Below are 19,489 nucleotides of genomic sequence, written 5' to 3'. Positions count from 1 at the left end.
AATTTGCCTCACACAAGGAAATTCAAAATTAAATATCTTGGATATAGACTCTGCAACGTACGAAATTCCCTTATACGGGGTGTAATGCATGCCAAATAACGGTAGAAATAATTTGTCAAAGTCAATATTTTGATGCTATCACTGTCAAATATATTGTCATATTTGCAGTCTGGTTCTGGTACTGAAATTACTGAATGACATTAATTTGATAATTTCAACTATCTATGTAATAGTAGTGCTTAGGTTTAAGTATTCTTCTATAAAATATTACGTTCTTATAGCCAAATGAAATGAATTAATATCGTAATATTTTAATTTGTAAGTATGATACCTGAGTAATACCTATGCGATGTATATTATTTCTTTTGGTCCATCTCATACCCACCAGCATGAAAATATATCCATTTCACTGAAGATTATTATTATTATACCAAACCGCCTACCAGTTCTTGAAATTTATAATTTATCTGTTTATTAATTATGTTCGTAATTATCCGTACAGGTATATAAACTCAATACGATGCAGTATACATCAGACGAAGCTTACGCTCGCCTCATCAGTCACAACATGACAGTACCACAAAGGATTAAGGTAACTTAATCTTAACATTTTGCTGTATATTACATAAAGCTGTATTACTCATATACAAAAATATATAATAATACACTCTTAGAAGTAGAGTTAATTTAAGTATATACTATAACAAATGCTGATATTATTATTTAATGTTGAATAATCAACAGTTGATTAGAACGGTATGTGCTAAAAAACTAAAGGTGGAAATATATACAACAAAAGTAAAGCCACTGTAATATAAATGTATGCAGTATGTAGTGTTACTTTATTTCAATATGAATTGTGGGTCAAAATATTCCACATGTGGGGTAGTTAGATTTTTTAAACACTCATTTTGTTTTTATTTAAGTGAATATTCCTAAAATTGATTCTTAGTGAATTTACCTTTACAATATAAGCTATACTGGTAAACAACATTGAATGCAATACTAAAATTGTCCATATTTTAATATATAGAAGAGAAGAATGTTATCCATATTTCACTTATTTCAAATAACAACATACTAAAAAGCAGGTGCGACTGGTACTCCCAAGTTTAAGATTTAAAATGCCTGAAAGAATATCCTATACCCAATCCTGGTATATTGTCTGTAACCTTAAGAGTACCATAATGAACTTAAATTTGATTCATTTACTACCAGGTAGGGCTTTTTTGAGGTAAAGAATTTACCTGAAAACTAAAGTATATTGTTTTTAACTACAATAATTAGCTTTTTTATTTTTCTTCAAGTTTTAAGTCATTCAACAAGAAAATATTTTTAAAGTTTCATCATTTTTATTTGAATAAGCATTTATGCTATGATCAATCACAAAGTTCTAGATGTATAGTATGTATATATAGTTATTATAATTAAAGTGTTTATAATTTGGCCTATTTGTAGCTTGATATATATATAAAAATTACATACCATTACTAACTCTTAAGTTGTGATTATCTTCAATAACTAGTCATGGATCATACATGACTAGCCGACTAATTTACCATTCTGAAGAAAATAGGGCTTAGCTACTATATACAGTATTACATAATCAAACTACAATGACGATCAGAACTGAGTGGTATGAACTTCTCTAAAATATAGTCGAAATTTCCAGGAAGTGTATGATCTTGCGAAAACTAGATTTAATCTTGTCATTCTGTATTTGTAACAGCCAATGTACCTACAGGGTATAATTCGCTTTTTAATAGTTTTGTTAGTTAGTCACTATGTCTTGAAGACATACAGGAAAAATAAAGCCTATTACATTAAGGAAATAAATATACAAATATATTTTTTTATACAAATCCATTCATTAATTTTGTTCTCAGGCTACAGGTGACATAGTTGATGATGAAGGTGCACCCAATGGACTAGTAACAGGGTGGGATTATTCGAAGGAAAAATTTGACATGAAAGTTCCAGAAAGGATTCTGGTTGTCGGGCAAGATCAGCATATTGGTAATAAGGAGACTTAATATTTAATTATTTTATTAAAGCTTACTTCAATTAAGTCATTAAAAGTTCTATGAGTTCAAACACTCCATGGTCCCAGCTAGCGAGTCTATGCTCAGATGCATTGAAAATACGCTGGGTAAAACAGTAATGTGTCATTTATATCGACATAGAATACATACATACATTGGAACAGATATTCATGTTCTGCATTCTGGTTCCGTCAATAATTTACATCACTCATTATAGCATGTCATTTTATAAACAAAGGGCTGAAGGAGTTAGATAATTGTAAAAAGTCAAGTCTTATATTTCGTGACGAAATTATAACTAAATGTTGTGTGTGTGTGACAAACTAAATGTTGTGTCAGCTGTGACAGGGAAAGGTGTGAAAATGACTGAAATTGGTAATTTATGGATGCACTCTTAATTAGTAATTATATTTACTTATGGGGTATCCTCCTATATATAATCCAGTATACATTACAACTGTTTTCTCTTCTTTAATTTGAATATCTGCCACAAATCAAAGTTGGTGCCTCTGCTAGAAGGTGGTAGAGATAAAAATTAAAAATAGGGCAGCAGTGGCCGCCGTTAAAATGTATTGGCATGGCCCTTCCTTATAAAGGTCACACATCCTTTGTTGCTAAATCACACCTATTTCAGATCAGAAAATATTTAAATAAAGTCAGTTACACCTTATTTATTTGAACATTCCAAAACTTGAAAAGGGCATACAAATAGCACAATAGCAATAATAATCTAGGACAATATATACAGCGCCATCTCAAATCCAAAGCTAAGCTGAGCTTGTGTTATGGGTACTAGGCAACTGATAGGTATACTTAAATACATTTTGAATGTATTTAAGTATATCTAACCAATTTTCCATGTGATAAGGTAGTGATATTACCTCCAGCAGTGCATATGGGAAACAAACTATTGCCAGTAAACCGACACTTACATGATGCATAACTTTACAATATATTACTCAAATTACCACAAGTAATAATCTTATGTTTATGTTTTTCTTGTAGGTACAAAAGCTCCACCTAGAGAAATTCAGTTGGACAATGCAGTGCTCCCTACTGATCCTGGCATGATACGTGTGAGCACGCCACCACGTGTTATCACTCTTGATCAACATTATTTTCCATCAGCTGACGACTTCCCACAGGGCATACCAAATTCTCCTCCCAGGAATGTAAGGCCATATAGGTCACAAGGGGATGGAGCCCGCTCTACTACACCCAGAACTGATCTTTTTAACGAATCCACTATGAGCGAGTCCCGTTTAATACTGAATAGGTAAATATTCTTTTTGACTATTATTTGACTCGTTTTCGTTTTGACTATTTTTGTGTCTACCAAAAAATTCAAACAGGACCTGTCTGTGACTTTATATGGTTGTCTGTGTAGATATGTACACAGATCTATATTTCAGTCATTCACTACTAAAGTTGTGTTAAAATTTGTAAATTCGAATATTTTTGTTACCGTTAGCTACATTTTTAAAATTTCATACTGTCTTGGTCTGACCTTTCCAAACTTACGAGCTAAGCGTGGGGGTAATGTAAAAGCTTAATGAATTAATATAATACTAAATACCTCATAAATTATCCTCACTTTAGTTTATTTGTACATTCCAAACTACTATTTTTTTTTTAACCCTTTAAACTTAGTTACCTTCATAGTCTAAAACAATGTCAGATAATTTGAAAAAAAAAGTATGTTATATCTAATTATAAGTTTTTTTAGAAATCACTAAAAGCCATTAAAAACTAATTTCAGTTATGCAACCTGGTTTTATCGCTATTATTAGTATAGTTAAAGGAAATCCTAATCTTTACAGTATACTTTAATCTTAACCTATGTTTGCTGTCCTGTAGTCGTTGTATCGACCCGCCGTTGTATCGAAATAAATGGAAACTCGTGTGAGTTACTGATTTTATTTTTTGTGTACTTTTAAGCAAGATTTATTTTCAGAGATCCTACACCACCTATGGGCAACGGTGAAGGTTTGTCTGCTGCCGAAGAACTGGTGCATTTACGAAGACAGATTGTTAAATTGAACAGACGGGTAATGTCGATAGAAGCTGAACAGTTACAACGCCAACAGAAAGAGAAGATAGCTTATGCTATTGGAATTGCTTACTTGTTGTTCAAAGTTATGGCATGGTTAAATAGATCCTAATTTTTATTAGACACAATGTCATTAAAATGTAAGATGAAATATATTAATGTATTTTTGACTTCGTGAAATGTAACTGATATGTTCACATTGTAAATGATACATGAAAACTCTGTCCCAGTTTATCAATCACTTGAAGTATAAAATATTAATGCATTATCATCGTTTAGCTTAATTTAGATTTTTTTTATACCATTATGTATATTTCTGTAATTTGTAATTGTACAGTGTATGCATTTGCATAAACGTTTTTATAACACACATATATTTACGTTTCATCTACTTTTAATGAGTTGTTAAAGTGAAGTGACCTCTCTTTTTAGTATAGATGAAAGGGTCTTTTTTTATTTAAATAAATAGAGTTCACCTATAGTTCTTGTTATTCTTTTATTGTTCCTCCGTCCATAGTTGCGCTATATTTCAAATACTACTAATGGTATCTGAATTTTGAAGCTATAAGATTTGTGATTTGCTAATCTAAGAATCTTACACAGATTTATTGTAAGGCTCTTCATGATATGAACAGTTTTACGATTTCTTCACGACCTAAATAACAAACGCACATTATGAAATAAAAGTTATTAATTAAGGTAACACTCAATATAATCCAAAATCACTAAAAGAAATAAATTAACATTCTAAAATACGAATGCCTCAGGGACATAATAGGTCTGACCACCGATTTTTGGATTAAATAAATCCTAAAACAATCGCAATTATGTCTTCGATACCACCACTGTCACTTTATTTCGATTTAAGAAAAAAGTATAACAAAGGAATAGTTACAGTTCTAAAATCAGTTACTTGAATTTTTGACCCTTTAATCTTAGTATTCGTCGAGGATGACGAGCAAACATGGAAATAAACTTTTTATTTTCTTTATATAACAAAATTATTGAAATAATATATACGTACAAGACAGTCGCTTTATAATTTAATGTGCTTAGGATTACACATTTATACGGTCAGGATTAGGTTACACGGTCGACGAAGTGTCTGTGTGTGTGTGTGTGACAAGAGATTGGATGTGAAAATCTAAATATATCTAAGTAGTATAATCTCTTGTTACACTAGGGGAAAGACTGTCACAGATGTAATTATGATAAGGAAGGGCCAAAAATAACTTTATTTATGGAGGATGGCGCTTTTAAATGAAATAGGTTACAGGACTGGACTGTATAATTTTGTGGGTTTAAGATATTTTCTTACTTATTAAGAAAATATCTTAAACCCACCATTAAAAAAAATCGTTAATTTGCATGGCTATTGCAATTATCAACGGTAATTATTTGGTATTAATACTTCTAAAACTTTTGAAAATAGTCTTACTTAAAAACTATTAAAAAGCATTTTAAGAACTACAATTTTAAATGTACAATTAAGCCCCTTTCATATAGTACCTAGCCCAAGCTTTGACTATTAAAAAACCGACCGTCTTAGAAAAAAGGTAAAAGTATTATAAAAATAATTACCATTATAATTGCTGTTGGCTCAATTAATGGCTTCAGTATTAGTCATATATCAAATCAATATGACATGATGTCCGTGGAGGTGTTCATGTAAGTAGTGGACGGTTACGGTTGTGATGGTATATGGGACGTCAGCTTGTTTTCAATTCCAACTACTTAAAAAATGCGTTAGTATCCAGAAGCATATCACTTTCACATATAGATGAAGAAATTCGCATCATGTTGATTCCGCTTTCCCTTTCCTTTTAGGTAATTAAAAAAAATAAGTTGCTCCTGAGTGTTAAAATTTAATGGAAACACTAAATAATCTGTTTTTATTTATAATTTATTAATACTAGTTAATTGATAACAGAATCACTTTGTGAAAGGGCCCGTAATATCCCGTCATACATATGTATACATATATTTTAATGTCACCTATAGGTCAGACCCACTATGTATTTTTACAAACGATGACTTATTCTATATGAATACAGAGATAATCATATTTTGTTTATTAAAAAAAATATACATGTATATATAATGTAAATGTGATTTTGTTATGTTTCGGTGGGTTTATCTTCATAAATAAAAATAACAGAAAATAACGGGCCACCAAGACGCTGAGCTAACCAAGCATTCTTCACTACCGCCAATTTCAATGAATCCACTGCTAGACGGGCGTTTAAGTTTGTATGTAATGCTCTTCCCATACCTTCCAATATTATAAGATCCACACCACGGACTTTCATTTCAGTACAGAGACCTGGAAATATATTAAAAACAACATTAGGCTTTACGTCGTGGCTTAAATCAAACTAACAAAATAAATATTCAAATAGCTAAACATATTCATTACCAAACATATTCAATTACCTACCATCAAACCAGTTACCTAAGTTTTCATAGTCAACAATGATTGGTCATTTCGATATTGTCATTGTACCTACTTATTTCCGTTTATATTTACATTTTTAATAATCACGCTATTTTCAGTGCAATTAAAAAAAATTACTCGCCTTACGATGGCACACTTTATCACATTTTTTACAATCGATATAAAATTTATGTTTCCTGACGAGAAAAAAATGGCTTAAGGCACCGACCATTATTTACATTTTAATAGGTGCTATAATAGCGAAATATAAAATAATAGGTTCGGCAATATTTAATACGTATCAAGACTCGTATGGAGAGGTACTAGACCCTAGAATAGCAAAGCACTGGTGGTTTGATGGTGGTCAATGGTGACGATCAGCCTAACATAGTACATTGTTGTCAATAGATTTTCTATACACTAAATGCTAAAAATCCTATCCCGGTTAGTACTAGATATCAGTAATAAGCGCTGCGTAATTTATTCAGAGTTATTTAAATATTTTCTAAAATATGCTATATACATCCTCAACGTTCAACTTTATTATAATATATTATGGCTTACCAACACCAATAGTTCTAAGGTCCAGGCATGGTCCTCTTTGCCCACTAGACCTAACAACTAAGTCGCCCGTGGACAATGCAGCAGCCAAAACAGGGCATAATAAGGAAGCGCGTTGTAATATCTCCTCCAACTCAATATATGTGACATCATTTAGAGCTGGCCACTCATTGGCACATAACATTACAGATGTTCCTCTAAGTAATAAAGCTCTCACAAAAGGCAAAATGCCTAATACTATATCAACACCACTATTATCCACAAATACTGCTGCACAATGGTGTACAGTTTTCTGTAAAAAAAAAGTAAAGTTGCTTTCTTTACTGAAATCGTCAAATGATGAGTGATACCATTATAAAATAAGCATATTACCTCCAATTTATCTAGCCATTTATCTAAGCCATCATATAGCCAAGGTCGTTTCTGAATTTTCTGTAGTGCTTCATAGAGTCCACAATCTAAAATATCAGTTACGGCCTGAGCTCCCCAATCAAACATGTTCCCTGTTAAAAAAAACATCTTATTTATTGATTACTTTAAAGTCGTATGATTCGGAAGCAGTTGGATTATATTGTAGAATAGGTAGCTACTTAATTACCACGATCCATAAAATCGATAATAAATTCCTAAAAAACCCCGCGTAGAGAACGCACTCATAGGAAATATTGGTATTTGTAGTCAATGTGGTAGAAGGCGTCGCTACGCTACGCTATCTATCGGAAAATGTTATCGATACTTCCATCACAGGGGAGTCAGTTACAAATATAAACTGACACAGCTTTTAGTCTCAGAATAAAACTTTCGGCGTAAGTAGGAGTAGCAACCTCGACGCTATTTAAAATTTAAAATAATGGCATTTCAATATGTAGACGTATGTAAAAAAAATATACTACTATAATATTATAAAGAGAAAGAGGGAGAGTGGATTGTTATGCATATAATGTTCGGAATCACTGCATCGATTCGGAAAATTTATTGACTCGTTTTTTTTTATGGATGTTTATAAAATTTTGCACCCGCCAGCGCTAGCGGTACACCAGTGAAGGAGGATAAGTTGACCACGAAGTCAAATCAATTAGTCGAACTTGACAGATTTTCCAGGAATTAGCCACGATGATTTCCAGGGGGGGATTTCCACATGGAAATAGCCTAGACATGGTAGGTACTTTACTAGCAATGGAGTCACTAGTCCATATTACTAACAATTCCCTTCCTCCTCTTTCTTCAGCTGTTTGAAGAGTACATTATTGCAGAATGATTGAGTGGCTATAAATTATTTTGTTATGTAGGTACATAAATAGAAAACTCACAAACTTATGAGCACCCGAACGAAACTGGGGCGGGCTATTACTTGATATAATTATAGGACAAAAATAACAAAAGTGATATGTTATAAATAATAATCGTATTATGGTATCACCTGCTAAGACACCTTTGCCAAGTTCAATCCATCTTTGTCTATTGTCAGGCAAAGCATCAATTTCGGCCAAACGTGAACTGAGTGCAGCAAGGGCTCCTTCATTTTCGTATTTCTTCTGTTGTTTCCACAAATCAAAGAATCCCTGAGAACGAAGGCATGTTTCGTTGATGTCAAGAAGTAATCGTATTGTCAGCTGTCCATGAGCACTAAAATCATACATATAATAAAATCGTAAACGAGCCGTGTCTGTGCATTATATAAAGAAAAATAACTATTTGTACATGATGTACCAACTGATGTTACAAAATGTTATATTCGAACTTATACTGAACTAACGACCGCCCCGGCTTTGCACGTGTGTAGCAGTTAATTTACACAAAACCCTAATGAATTATACACCTAAGCATTCCTCAGAAATAACTATGTTGATGTATAGAACCAAAGGAAAATCTGTTCAGTAGTTTATGAGATTATCGCGAACAAACAGTCACATGCAGCAGGGGTTTTGGTTTTATATGTATAGATGAGACTTTTACATTTATTCTAATAATAGCAGGAAATAAATTTATACCCGTATTTACATTAGGGCGAAGGTCATTTTATCATTTATTATTATGCCATCTGTTCAAATAAATTATATATTATTTTACTTTTTTTAATGTAATTGGAATGACAAACAAACTTACCTGATGATTATCGATAACCGTTGCCCATATACATGAACAAAACTATGGAATTTATATTATCACTTGCCACCAGTGACACCAATCATGCCATTACGGATAACTAAGATATCATGCCTCCTAACCTTTAATTTTACTGCCTTATACCCTTCAATAAACAACCAACTTACAAAGGTAGGAAATAGGTGAGACTAAAGTACCCATGCAATCAATTTTTACAAAGTCATCCTCAATAATCTCATACTTAACTTTAATGAAGTGTACTGAAAATAAAGACATGATAAACACCTTTTATGCTATAAAATGTGCAATACAAAGTTTATTCATCTATTTTCTTTGTACAATAAACTGTAAATTAACACTTTCATGTACTCATTTCCATCCATATCTATAGAAATAATTAAAAATATTTTCATTATATAAGGAACCCTTCTAGATAATAAATATTTCTAGACAAAGAAATTATGTACCTATCTTATCCTTATCAATGTAAACTGTATTAACACTTGTTTATTATACCTTAGGTGATATGTTGTCCTTATTTTTAGCACACTATTCTCATCCAAACTGAAGTTCTGAAATGATTACTGTACAAATTAAATTAAATCATAGATATAAGTAATATAATTAGTTAGGAAGACCTAACCATTTGTAAAATCGCTGATCAAAATTGGTAGCAGCAGTTTAAAGACAAAAAACTTATTTGGTATTTGCTAAATACTTTTTTAAGATTGATATAAACCTAAAACAGATATAATATTTAAGATTAGTTAATTCTGTACGAAACTGACTCCAAACGTAATTATAGTTATGCTTCCATCAAGAAAGGGAATGCATGTAAAGTACTACAGACATAAGAAATAAATTTTGAGATGTCCACAATTTAGATTTATAGTCCATGGTACCCATGTACCATCAGGCAGAGGTGCCAGATAGATAGCTGTATTTGTCAGACGTAACAGTCAGTTAGTGCAACGTCATTATTATAGCTGCAAGAGTGGCGTGACTTCCACTTATGATCGTCGTAACATTATAAAAATGTCACAACAGCTACACTACGTCTTTACGAGGCATCTATAGGCGCCGCGTCATGTCTGAAATTCGTGACGCCATTATGAAGCCCCATAACCACGGAGAAGGCTTTACAAGCGCCGTAAAACTTACAAAAGCCCCGTCACACTTTTATAATCTTTTTACCAGACGATATACCAGAAATAACCACATCGACTTTATAAGTGTTGTGGTGCCTTATAATAACCGTATCATCATTTTAATCGCCGTGACGCCATTATAAGAGAAGCAAACACATTATAAGAGACGCAACCCCATTATAAGAGACGCAACACCTTTATAAGAGCCGCAATATCTTTATAAGAGCTGCACCGTTTTTTGTTGGTTATTGCTTAGTCAGCTAATTTACATTACATTACATTTGTAAGGCAATCAACTATCGATCCATATTACGAAATTTTATTTTAATTAGTGTTTTATTATATGACTATACAGTTGCAATCAGAGCTAGTATGTATAAATGAGTTTAATTATTATTACCTGGAATTTAATCTTAAATAGTTCACTTTAGGCACAGGCTGGCATGCAACAAGTAATTGCATTTTCTATTTAAATACAATAGCCCATATTCTTTCAAATATTAAAGAATCCATAGGGTACATTAGCACAAAAAATACATAACACAATAGTTTATATAAATAAAAATTGTGTTGTATATTGAAGTTTTTAACAGAGTCTTCAATGAGCAAAATAGAATTACAGTGGACCCGCGGTAATCTGGCCCCCCTTGTAATCCGATATGGTCTATTATTTATTATTTTTTTCAAAATCTTCCCTAATGCATGATTACGCATCAACACTGGTGTACTTGACTCCTAGGGTATTGTTTTGATTATTATTGCTTAGTTTGAATTTGACTCCTTACATGTGATAGATAGCTGTGCAGTATAGCATATATTCATTCATTGTGTATTATGTATCAGCTCAGAAAGCATAAAACTGACAATTAAAGAAAAATGTGATATTTTAGACTGCTAAAATCGTAACAAATCGTTTAGTAGTTAACATACATAATGAAGTAAGATTTGTACTTCAGAGTACATATACACACATACATATATAACATAGAATCTTATCACTGAATCTGTAATTTGTCGGATTACAAGGTACCCTTTTGTTAAAAATTCCGGATTATGGGGGCCCTCATAAACTGACACTGCCCTGCAAAACGTTTGTCGGATAACCAGGGGTCCACTGTATATATGGTGCACATCATACATTCTCACTTTTAGAAGTATGATTAATGTTAGAGTGATGACAATATAAAAGATATCTATTTTAATTTGGTGACTATTAAAATTCAATAAATGAACATTACAGATATTTTTAGTGAGATAAAAATAGAAGATGAGTGCCCTCCTCTTCAGGTTAAAATGTCATGGCTCCATAGCACATAATCAATGCAATATGTCTAAACATAGCTTACAAAGCTTCTTTATACCAGGCTAAAATGGTAAGATAGAGGAACCCACACAGACAACTTTGTACAATGCCTATCATTTTATTTAATAAGACACTACTGAAGTGAGTTGAAATTAAAAGTGAATTGGGGTTTGTACATAAAAAATATTATATTACTGTGTACCCGAACCGAACAACAAAGCCGCAAAGGATATCAAATACATATATCATCAAAATGTTAAAATCCCAAAAAGAGCCAGACAATAGTCCAGTGCCAGCGTTGCCAGCAGTATGGTCACTCTAAGAACTATTGTATGAGGCCATACCGTTGTGTCAAATGTGGTCAATCGCACAAGACAAAAGAATGTCGGAAAACTGATCGAACTACGCCAGCGACTTGCGCACTATGCCTCGGACCACATCCAGCAAATTATAAAGGATGTGAAGCCTACAAAGAAATATCAATACGCAGGAACCATAGACATTCTAAACTGCGACCCAATTCAACTGCAAACCCTTTGCAAACAAGTAAGTCCAAAAGTGATGGGAATTCACAGACTACAAGCACAAAGCTAGACACAAATATACAGAAGACTTACAGTTACGCAGACATAGTAAAATTTAATACCAGAGATCAACTACAACCGACCCAACTAAACCTCGATAACTCATCAACAATCCAAAAACTTGAAAACATGTTCATAAAACAATCGGAAAAAATAGATTTAATGTTACAACAAATGAGCACCCTTCTGGGTCTCATAACAACCCTATTGAAAAATACTGCTTTACGTCCTTAAAACTAGCGACCTGGAACGTCAACGGGTTGTCTCCCAACAAAAGTGAAGTGGAAACACTATTTAACTTGCACCATCTGGATATATTACTCATATCTGAATCACATTTCACCAGCAATAGTTTAATTAGAATAAGAAATTACAATATTTATAATACTAACCACCCAGATGGCACTGCGCATGGGAGCACAGCTATAATCATCAGATCCTCAATAAAGCATAATGAATCAATCGTATATAGGACTGATGCAATTCAGGCGACAACTGTCACTGTTCATGATAAACAGGGTGATATCAATATCTCTTCTGTTTACTGCCCTACAAGACATAAGATGACTGAAACCCAGTTTACTACATATTTAAAGTCTCTGGGCTACCGATTTATAACTGGTGCGGACTGGAACGCTAAGCATGAACAATGGGAATCAAGACTGATTACAACTAGAGGTAGGGAGCTCAAGAAAAGCATTGATATGAATCATCTTAGCACTATGTCTACCTCTGATCCTACATATTGGCCAACTGACCAAAATAGGCTTCCAGACGTGCTGGACTTCTTATTACATTTCAAAATAGAGTCTTGCCTGGATGGATCATCGGATCATATTCCTGTGATCTTAACAGTTAGTGCTAGTGTCATCAAATTCAAGAAAAAGCCAACACTCTATAACGGATTTACGGACTGGAATCTATTTCGAGAAATTATAGAAGATCAACTGGATTTAAAAATCCCTCTCAAATCCCCAGACGATATTGAAGATGGTACCACAAAATTTACGCAATTACTACAAGAAGCCTGCTGGAACAGTATCCCGCAGCTATAAGAAAATTCTCATAGGCCTATCAACGTTTCAACTGATATACGCAAGAAAATTCTTGAAAAAAGGAGGCTTCGGCGCGTTTGGTACGCCAATAGACATCCAACGGACAAAAGTGCTTATAACAGGGCTGCGAAATATTTAAAGGATGCGATTCGAGATGAGGAAGATGCAGCTGTGGAAGCTCAAATTGAGTCTCTCACTGCAACCAGCTCAACGAATTACTCTCTCAGGAAAGCGTGCAGAGTGCATCAAACTCCAACTGGATTCAAACCTCCAATTCATTTGTCAAATAATAAATGGGCTAAAACTCCACAAGAAAAAGCAAATGCATTTGCCAACCATCTTGCGTCAGTATTTAAACCTGTTGAAGACGAAAACCTCGTCGAAGAAGGAATAGTAGTAAATGAGACTGTACATCAGGAACAGCAAACGGACCTTCTGCTTAAACTAACGACACCACGAGAAATAAGAATGTTAATTCAGAAAATGGAAGATAAAAAGGCACCAGGCTTTGACCTTATTGACAAGTACGTACTTAAAGGACTACCACGCAAAGGAGTTGTATACCTTACCACACTATTCAACAGCATTACGAGAATTGGACACTACCCGGCTCTATGGAAAGTCTCTCAAATTATTTTTTATTTTTATTTAAAGCTTTATTGTCCATATATTACAATAATAACTAATATTTTAAGTTAGGATTAATTTATTTTCTTTATATATATGGTCCCATGTGGGTAAAAGCCTCCTCCAACTTGTTCCATTTTCCTCTATTCACAGCCACGCTCATCCAGTTTTCCCCGGCCACTTCTTTAATGTCATCAGACCATCTCTTTCTCTGTCGACCTACTCGCCTTTTTCCTGTCGGTCCCTGCCACTTTGTTAGTTGGTAAGTCCACCTTTTGTCTTTGTACCTAGCTACGTGACCTGCCCATTTCCACTTCTGTCTTAGGCCATATTGAAGTGCATCTTTTATTTTTGTCTTCTCGCGAATGACTGTGTTCCTTATTTTATGTATTCTGGGTAGCTTTAGTACACTTCTCTCCATTGCGTGCTGACAGGACAGGACTTTGTTTTTTAATTTTTCCGTATATACCCATGTTTGGCTTGCATAAGTTAAGCTTGGCAGAATCCATTATTATCTTTTTCATTTTCAAGTTGTAGTTCCCTTTTAGAATTTCTTTCTGTGCCCAGTATTTCTTCCATGTTACATTTATCCTTCTGTCAATTTCATTTTCGTTACTATTGGGGTCAAAGGAAACCATTTTACCCAAATACACATAGTCATCTACATATTCTATTTCTATTCCATCTATTTTGATTGTTTGTTTGTAACTGTTAGTCATAATTTTTGTTTTTGAAGAATTCATATGAAGACCTATCCTTCTACTCTCTGCATCTAAATTATTTAGAATTTTGTTTAAGTCTGTGGCCGTTTCACTAAAAAGAGCTATATTGTCTGCGAACCTTAAATGGGTTAGCCTTTTATTCAGTATTGGTATTCCTTTGTTTTCCCAATTAATATATATAAAAATTTGCTCAAGTACCGCTATGAACAATTTAGGAGAGAGAGGATCTCCTTGTTTCACACCTTTTTCAATTGGGAATTCTTTACCCAATTTTTCTAATTTGACTCTACTTGTACTTTTGGAGTAAATGTTCTTTATAATGTTTATGTATTTTTCGCTTATGTTATTACTTCTTAATGCTTTCCATATAGATGAATGTATTAAGCTGTCAAATGCTTTGGTATAATCCACAAATGCTATGTATATTGGTTTGTTAAACTCCTTGTATTTTTCGATTATTTGTTCCATAGTATGTATATGATCAATTGTCAAGTAATTTGCCCGAAATCCTGCTTGTTCTATGGATTGATTTTTACCAATTTCTGGTGCTATTCTGCTAAGAATAATTGACGTGATGAGTTTGTAAGTTGTTGTTAATAAACTAATGGGCCTGTAATTACCAATGTCAAGTGGATTCCCTTTTTTGTAGAGTAGTATTATAGTGGATTTGCACCACTGTGTTGGTACTTGTTCCTGTTTTAAGATTAGGTTAAACAGATTGAGTATAAATTGTACTAGCCATTGTGCTCCGATTTTTAAAGCTTCATTGGAGATTCCATCTGGACCTGGACTTTTTTCAGGTTTTAGTTTCTTAAAGTGACGTAATAGTTCACTTTCTGTTATTGGATCCCAAGTTATTGTAGTTTGGTCATCATAGAACCCAAAATTACTTTTGCTCGTCATAGTTTTTGCTTGTGAAAGTCCTTTGTATATAGCCCAAGAGCCCACGACGGCCAGACATACGTCATATTAGTAAACGTGAAAGTTCTTGTATGTGTGTCCCCAACACAGGTAAGAACGATCCCCAAACATGAAAGCTAGATCGTGGTTCCTTTGGCAGGTAGCAGGTAATATATATTAAGTTTAGCTTTATTAAAATAACGTAAGTTTATTTATAAAATAGTATAGTTTAGGGGGGTCCGGCGGGGGGTTGGAACCACACTAAGGGTCTGGCAATGAGCAGAGCAAGTTATAACACTGTTACGAGCAATAGGTAAAAAAATGGAGCATCTTAAAATAACGAATTTGATATGAAATTGTATACACCGTTGGTACCCAATATACGGTATATATGAGTCTGGTAGGATGAAGAACCAAGAAAACTGTCTGGCAATTTAGGAAACTCAGTTTAATGGTTCTCTCAATAATATATATATAAAGTTCAGCTTTATTAAAATGACGTAAGTTTATTTATAAAATAGTATAGTTTAGGGGGGTCCGGCGGGGGGTTGGAACCACACTAAGGGTCTGGCAATGAGCGGAGCAAGTTATAATACTGTTACGAGCAATATGTGAAAAAATGGAGCATCTTAAAATAACGAATTTGATATGAAATTGTATACACCGTTGTTACCCAATATATGGTTTCAATGAGTCTGGTAGGATAAGGAACCAAGAAAACTGTCTGGCAATTTAGGAAACTCAGTTTAATAGTTCTCTCAATAATATATATAAAGTTCAGCTTTATTAAAATGACGTAAGTTTATTTATAAAATAGTATAGTTTAGGGGGGTCCGGCGGGGGGTTGGAACCACACTAAGTGTCTGGCAATGAGCAGCGCAAGTTATAATAATACTACGAACAATATATGAAAATATGGAGTTTCTTAAAATAACGAATTTGATATGAAATTTTTTACACCTTTGTTACCTGTTACCTGCCAAAGGAACCACGATCCAGGTTTTATGTTTGGGGATCGTTCTTACCTGTGTTGGGGACACACATATAATAACTTTCACGTTTACTAATATGACGTATGTCTGGCCGTCGTGGGCTCTTGCTCTAATAGGTTGGTATAGAATTCCGTTGCCCTTTTCATTATTTCTGACCCGTCTCTAACTTCTTTAGTGCCATCTTCTAGACATTCAATCCAGGTTTTATGAGTTGCCAATTCTTTAAAAGCTCTTTTGAAGCTCTTTTTCTTGACTATGGACTCTCAAATTATTATGATACCTAAATTGGGCAAATCTCCATATGACATCACATACTATCGACCAATTAGCCTTTTGCCAGTGGTGTCAAAGCGAGAGAAAGTACTCCTTGAACATTTGACACGAAGTCTCTCTAAAAAATTGGTAATTCCAGACCACCAATTTGGTTTCAGAATGGAACACTCAACAATAGAGCAAGTTCATAGAGTGTGTAAGGTTGTTCGAGATGTGTTTGAGCGTAAAGAGTATTGCTCCGCAGCATTTACAGATGTACAGCAAGCATTCAATAAAGTTTGGCATTAAGACTTACTCTATAAAATCAAGAAACTCCCCCCATATAATCTATATAGGCTAATAGAGTCTTATCTTAGAGAAAGGATCTTCCAAGTAAAGGAGAATGAGTACACCTCGGCATTTTACGAAGTTCTGGCTGGGGTGCCACAAGGCCCCGTACTTGGCCCACTACTATATAGCATCTTCACAGCAGATATTCCAGAAACACAGGGAACAACCGTAGCCACCTTTGCAGATGATACAGCCATCTTAGCTTGTAGTAAAAATCAAGTAGAAGCTACAGATCTGTTACAAAATGCTCTCACAAAGATTAGTCTGTGGTTAAAGCAATGGAAAATTAAATTCAGCACTTTAAAATCAGTTCATATAACTTTCACCCTTAGAAAAGGCAACTGTCCATCCGTGATGATGGATTTGACCATACTTCCCACTAGTGAAACTGTGAAATACCTGGGTATGCATCTTGATCTTCGTCTCACTTGGTCTAAGCACATCCAAGCTAAAAGAGATGAGATTAATATCAAATACCGAGAAATGTAATGGCTGCTTGGAAGAAACTCAAAGCTGTGTACTAACAATAAGCTGCTCATATACAAGACAATCCTCAAGCCAATCTGGACGTATGGGCTCCAGCTGTGGGGTTCTGCAAGTGTTACCAACATCACCAAAATACAAAGAGCTCAAAACTGCATATTGAAGCAAACCTGTAACGCACCCTGGTTTATTCGTAACTCGGAGGTTCATCACCACAATCAAATGACCACCAAAGAATCACCAAATCAAAATGGGGATCAACTCTGTCAAGGAGGAAACCTCTCAAACAATAAAAAAAAAACAAACTGGACAGACATCCAAATAAACTTGCTGTTCAACTGACATTGCCTGATTATATGGCACATCTTAAGAGACGTAAAATACCAGACTTCAACAACCTGGCATAAGCTGGAATATCTGAAGCTGGATTCTCAATGGAGGATCACCTCTCACGATATAAGATAATCAACAGATCTGCTTATAGTCTGGAAGACTGCTTGCATGATAAAAACTAAAAAAAAAAAATTCTTTGTACCCACTGTTTCGGTAACATGGTGGGTAACATAATAGGGATTTTATTAGTACGTAATCTTCCAGAAAATCTTTCAGTATTAGACGTTATAATAAAAAAATAGAAGACTGTCATCATTTCATAATTCTATTGAGATATTATAACTAGTAAACATAAAAAAAGACAACTTACAGAGGATTTATTCTAAGCTCTTTAAGAGCTTCCACATAGCATGTTTTAAATTTTAAAGCTCTTATTTCTACAGTAGGATCTTCGTTATTAGTAAGCGCAAAATTCACATATTTCTCGACGAGTTTTTCACAAGTATTTAGCCAATATTCTCTAGCTTCTTCATCAATAATCAAGTTTAAAGTATCAGGAGTATATTTATCTGGTTCATATAAAATGTGAGATAAACCAAAATGTTCCATTTTGCCAAAAAATCAAACTAGCAATAAAAATAACTTGAATAGATCGCTGTGTTACGCCATTGTAATGCTTTATCGGGGCACAAATATTCTTAACAACTTTATCTTATCAATAGTTCTATTTACACTGTTCAATTCAATAAACAGATGAAGATTCACAAGTAAAATAATTATTCTACGAAAGAAAATATAAATAGGTATAATAACGTATATATGACATGAAGTGACATTAAATTTAAAATAATGAAAACAAAAATTCAGGAATGTCATCATGGGCTGTCATTTACACAGATCATTAGCACAAATCAGTGGAACAGATATACCAACTTATCTGTGAATTGATTGGGTGTCGCCAGCGTCGTTTTAGTGTTGCTAATTAATTCCAATGTGCACAAAAGTTGGGAAAGACGACAAATTTTATTCATATCGTTTAGTTTGTATTTATGATAAATTATAACACCACATTCATAGGGAAAAAACTGCTGTGTGACATAGGGATTCTATCTATAATATATATCTATATATATATATATATATATATATATATATATATATATATATATATATATATATATATATATATATATATATATATATATAGTTATATACATCTATCTACTGCGATAGCCTTTTAACAAGGAGGTTTAAGAGTTTCAATTGTTTAGATTGAAACCTTCTAGTTAAAAGACCCATCTAGATATCAATGGCATGCGTAGTTAGGAGATGTAAGTAAAAGAAAAAAAAAAAAGATTTTGCGATTTATTGAAAACCACATTTGCAATAATTATGGTCTAACACAGTTTTTGAAGAATGTGCAACATCATCCTGGTTGATAAGCCATACTCCTTCCAATTCTCGAAATTAGCCCTTGACTTACACCTGTAACAAATATTTTGTGATTAAACATGTGAGGTAGAAATAAATTCATTGTATTCGTATA

The 19,489-nt window shown here is 33.5% G+C and overlaps 2 protein-coding genes across 2 annotated transcripts; one reads left to right on the top strand and one right to left on the bottom strand.

Moving 5' to 3' along the window:
• Window positions 1-161: 161 nt before the first annotated feature.
• LOC131844305 (transport and Golgi organization protein 11) lies at window positions 162-4,573 on the top strand. The gene is made up of 5 exons (XM_059193153.1): window positions 162-318; window positions 503-592; window positions 1,887-2,016; window positions 3,048-3,318; window positions 3,997-4,573. Exons 2-5 carry the CDS (start codon window positions 521-523, stop codon window positions 4,202-4,204), a joined length of 681 nt encoding a protein of 226 aa, XP_059049136.1. The 5' UTR covers window positions 162-318; window positions 503-520; the 3' UTR covers window positions 4,205-4,573.
• A 1,219-nt stretch (window positions 4,574-5,792) lies between these two features.
• Window positions 5,793-18,773, bottom strand: LOC131844387 (4'-phosphopantetheine phosphatase). The gene is made up of 5 exons (XM_059193266.1): window positions 18,314-18,773; window positions 8,508-8,713; window positions 7,460-7,590; window positions 7,091-7,379; window positions 5,793-6,415 (listed from the first exon to the last, which is right to left on the bottom strand). Exons 1-5 carry the CDS (start codon window positions 18,550-18,552, stop codon window positions 6,210-6,212), a joined length of 1,071 nt encoding a protein of 356 aa, XP_059049249.1. The 5' UTR covers window positions 18,553-18,773; the 3' UTR covers window positions 5,793-6,209.
• Window positions 18,774-19,489: the final 716 nt, after the last annotated feature.

The sequence above is a fragment of the Achroia grisella genome, unplaced genomic scaffold (assembly GCF_030625045.1).
Source record: "Achroia grisella isolate CSIRO2021 unplaced genomic scaffold, CSIRO_AGI_Agris_v1 utg402, whole genome shotgun sequence".
NCBI classification, from domain to species: domain Eukaryota; kingdom Metazoa; phylum Arthropoda; class Insecta; order Lepidoptera; family Pyralidae; genus Achroia; species Achroia grisella.
The sequence above is the reverse complement of the archived record's forward strand: the minus strand, read 5'-3'. Positions and strand labels throughout refer to the sequence as shown.

Coding starts and splice junctions, on each gene's coding strand:
- LOC131844305 (XM_059193153.1), top strand. CDS start 521: ATGCAGTATACATCAGACGAAGCTTACGCTCGCCTCATCAGTCACAAC. Junction 593..1,886: donor CAGTACCACAAAGGATTAAG/GTAACTTAATCT, acceptor TTTTGTTCTCAG/GCTACAGGTGACATAGTTGA. Junction 3,319..3,996: donor TCCCGTTTAATACTGAATAG/GTAAATATTCTT, acceptor ATTTATTTTCAG/AGATCCTACACCACCTATGG.
- LOC131844387 (XM_059193266.1), bottom strand. CDS start 18,552: ATGGAACATTTTGGTTTATCTCACATTTTATATGAACCAGATAAATAT. Junction 7,591..8,507: donor TGGCAAAGGTGTCTTAGCAG/GTGATACCATAA, acceptor TTTTTTTAACAG/GGAACATGTTTGATTGGGGA. Junction 6,416..7,090: donor CCTTAGAACTATTGGTGTTG/GTAAGCCATAAT, acceptor ATATATTTCCAG/GTCTCTGTACTGAAATGAAA.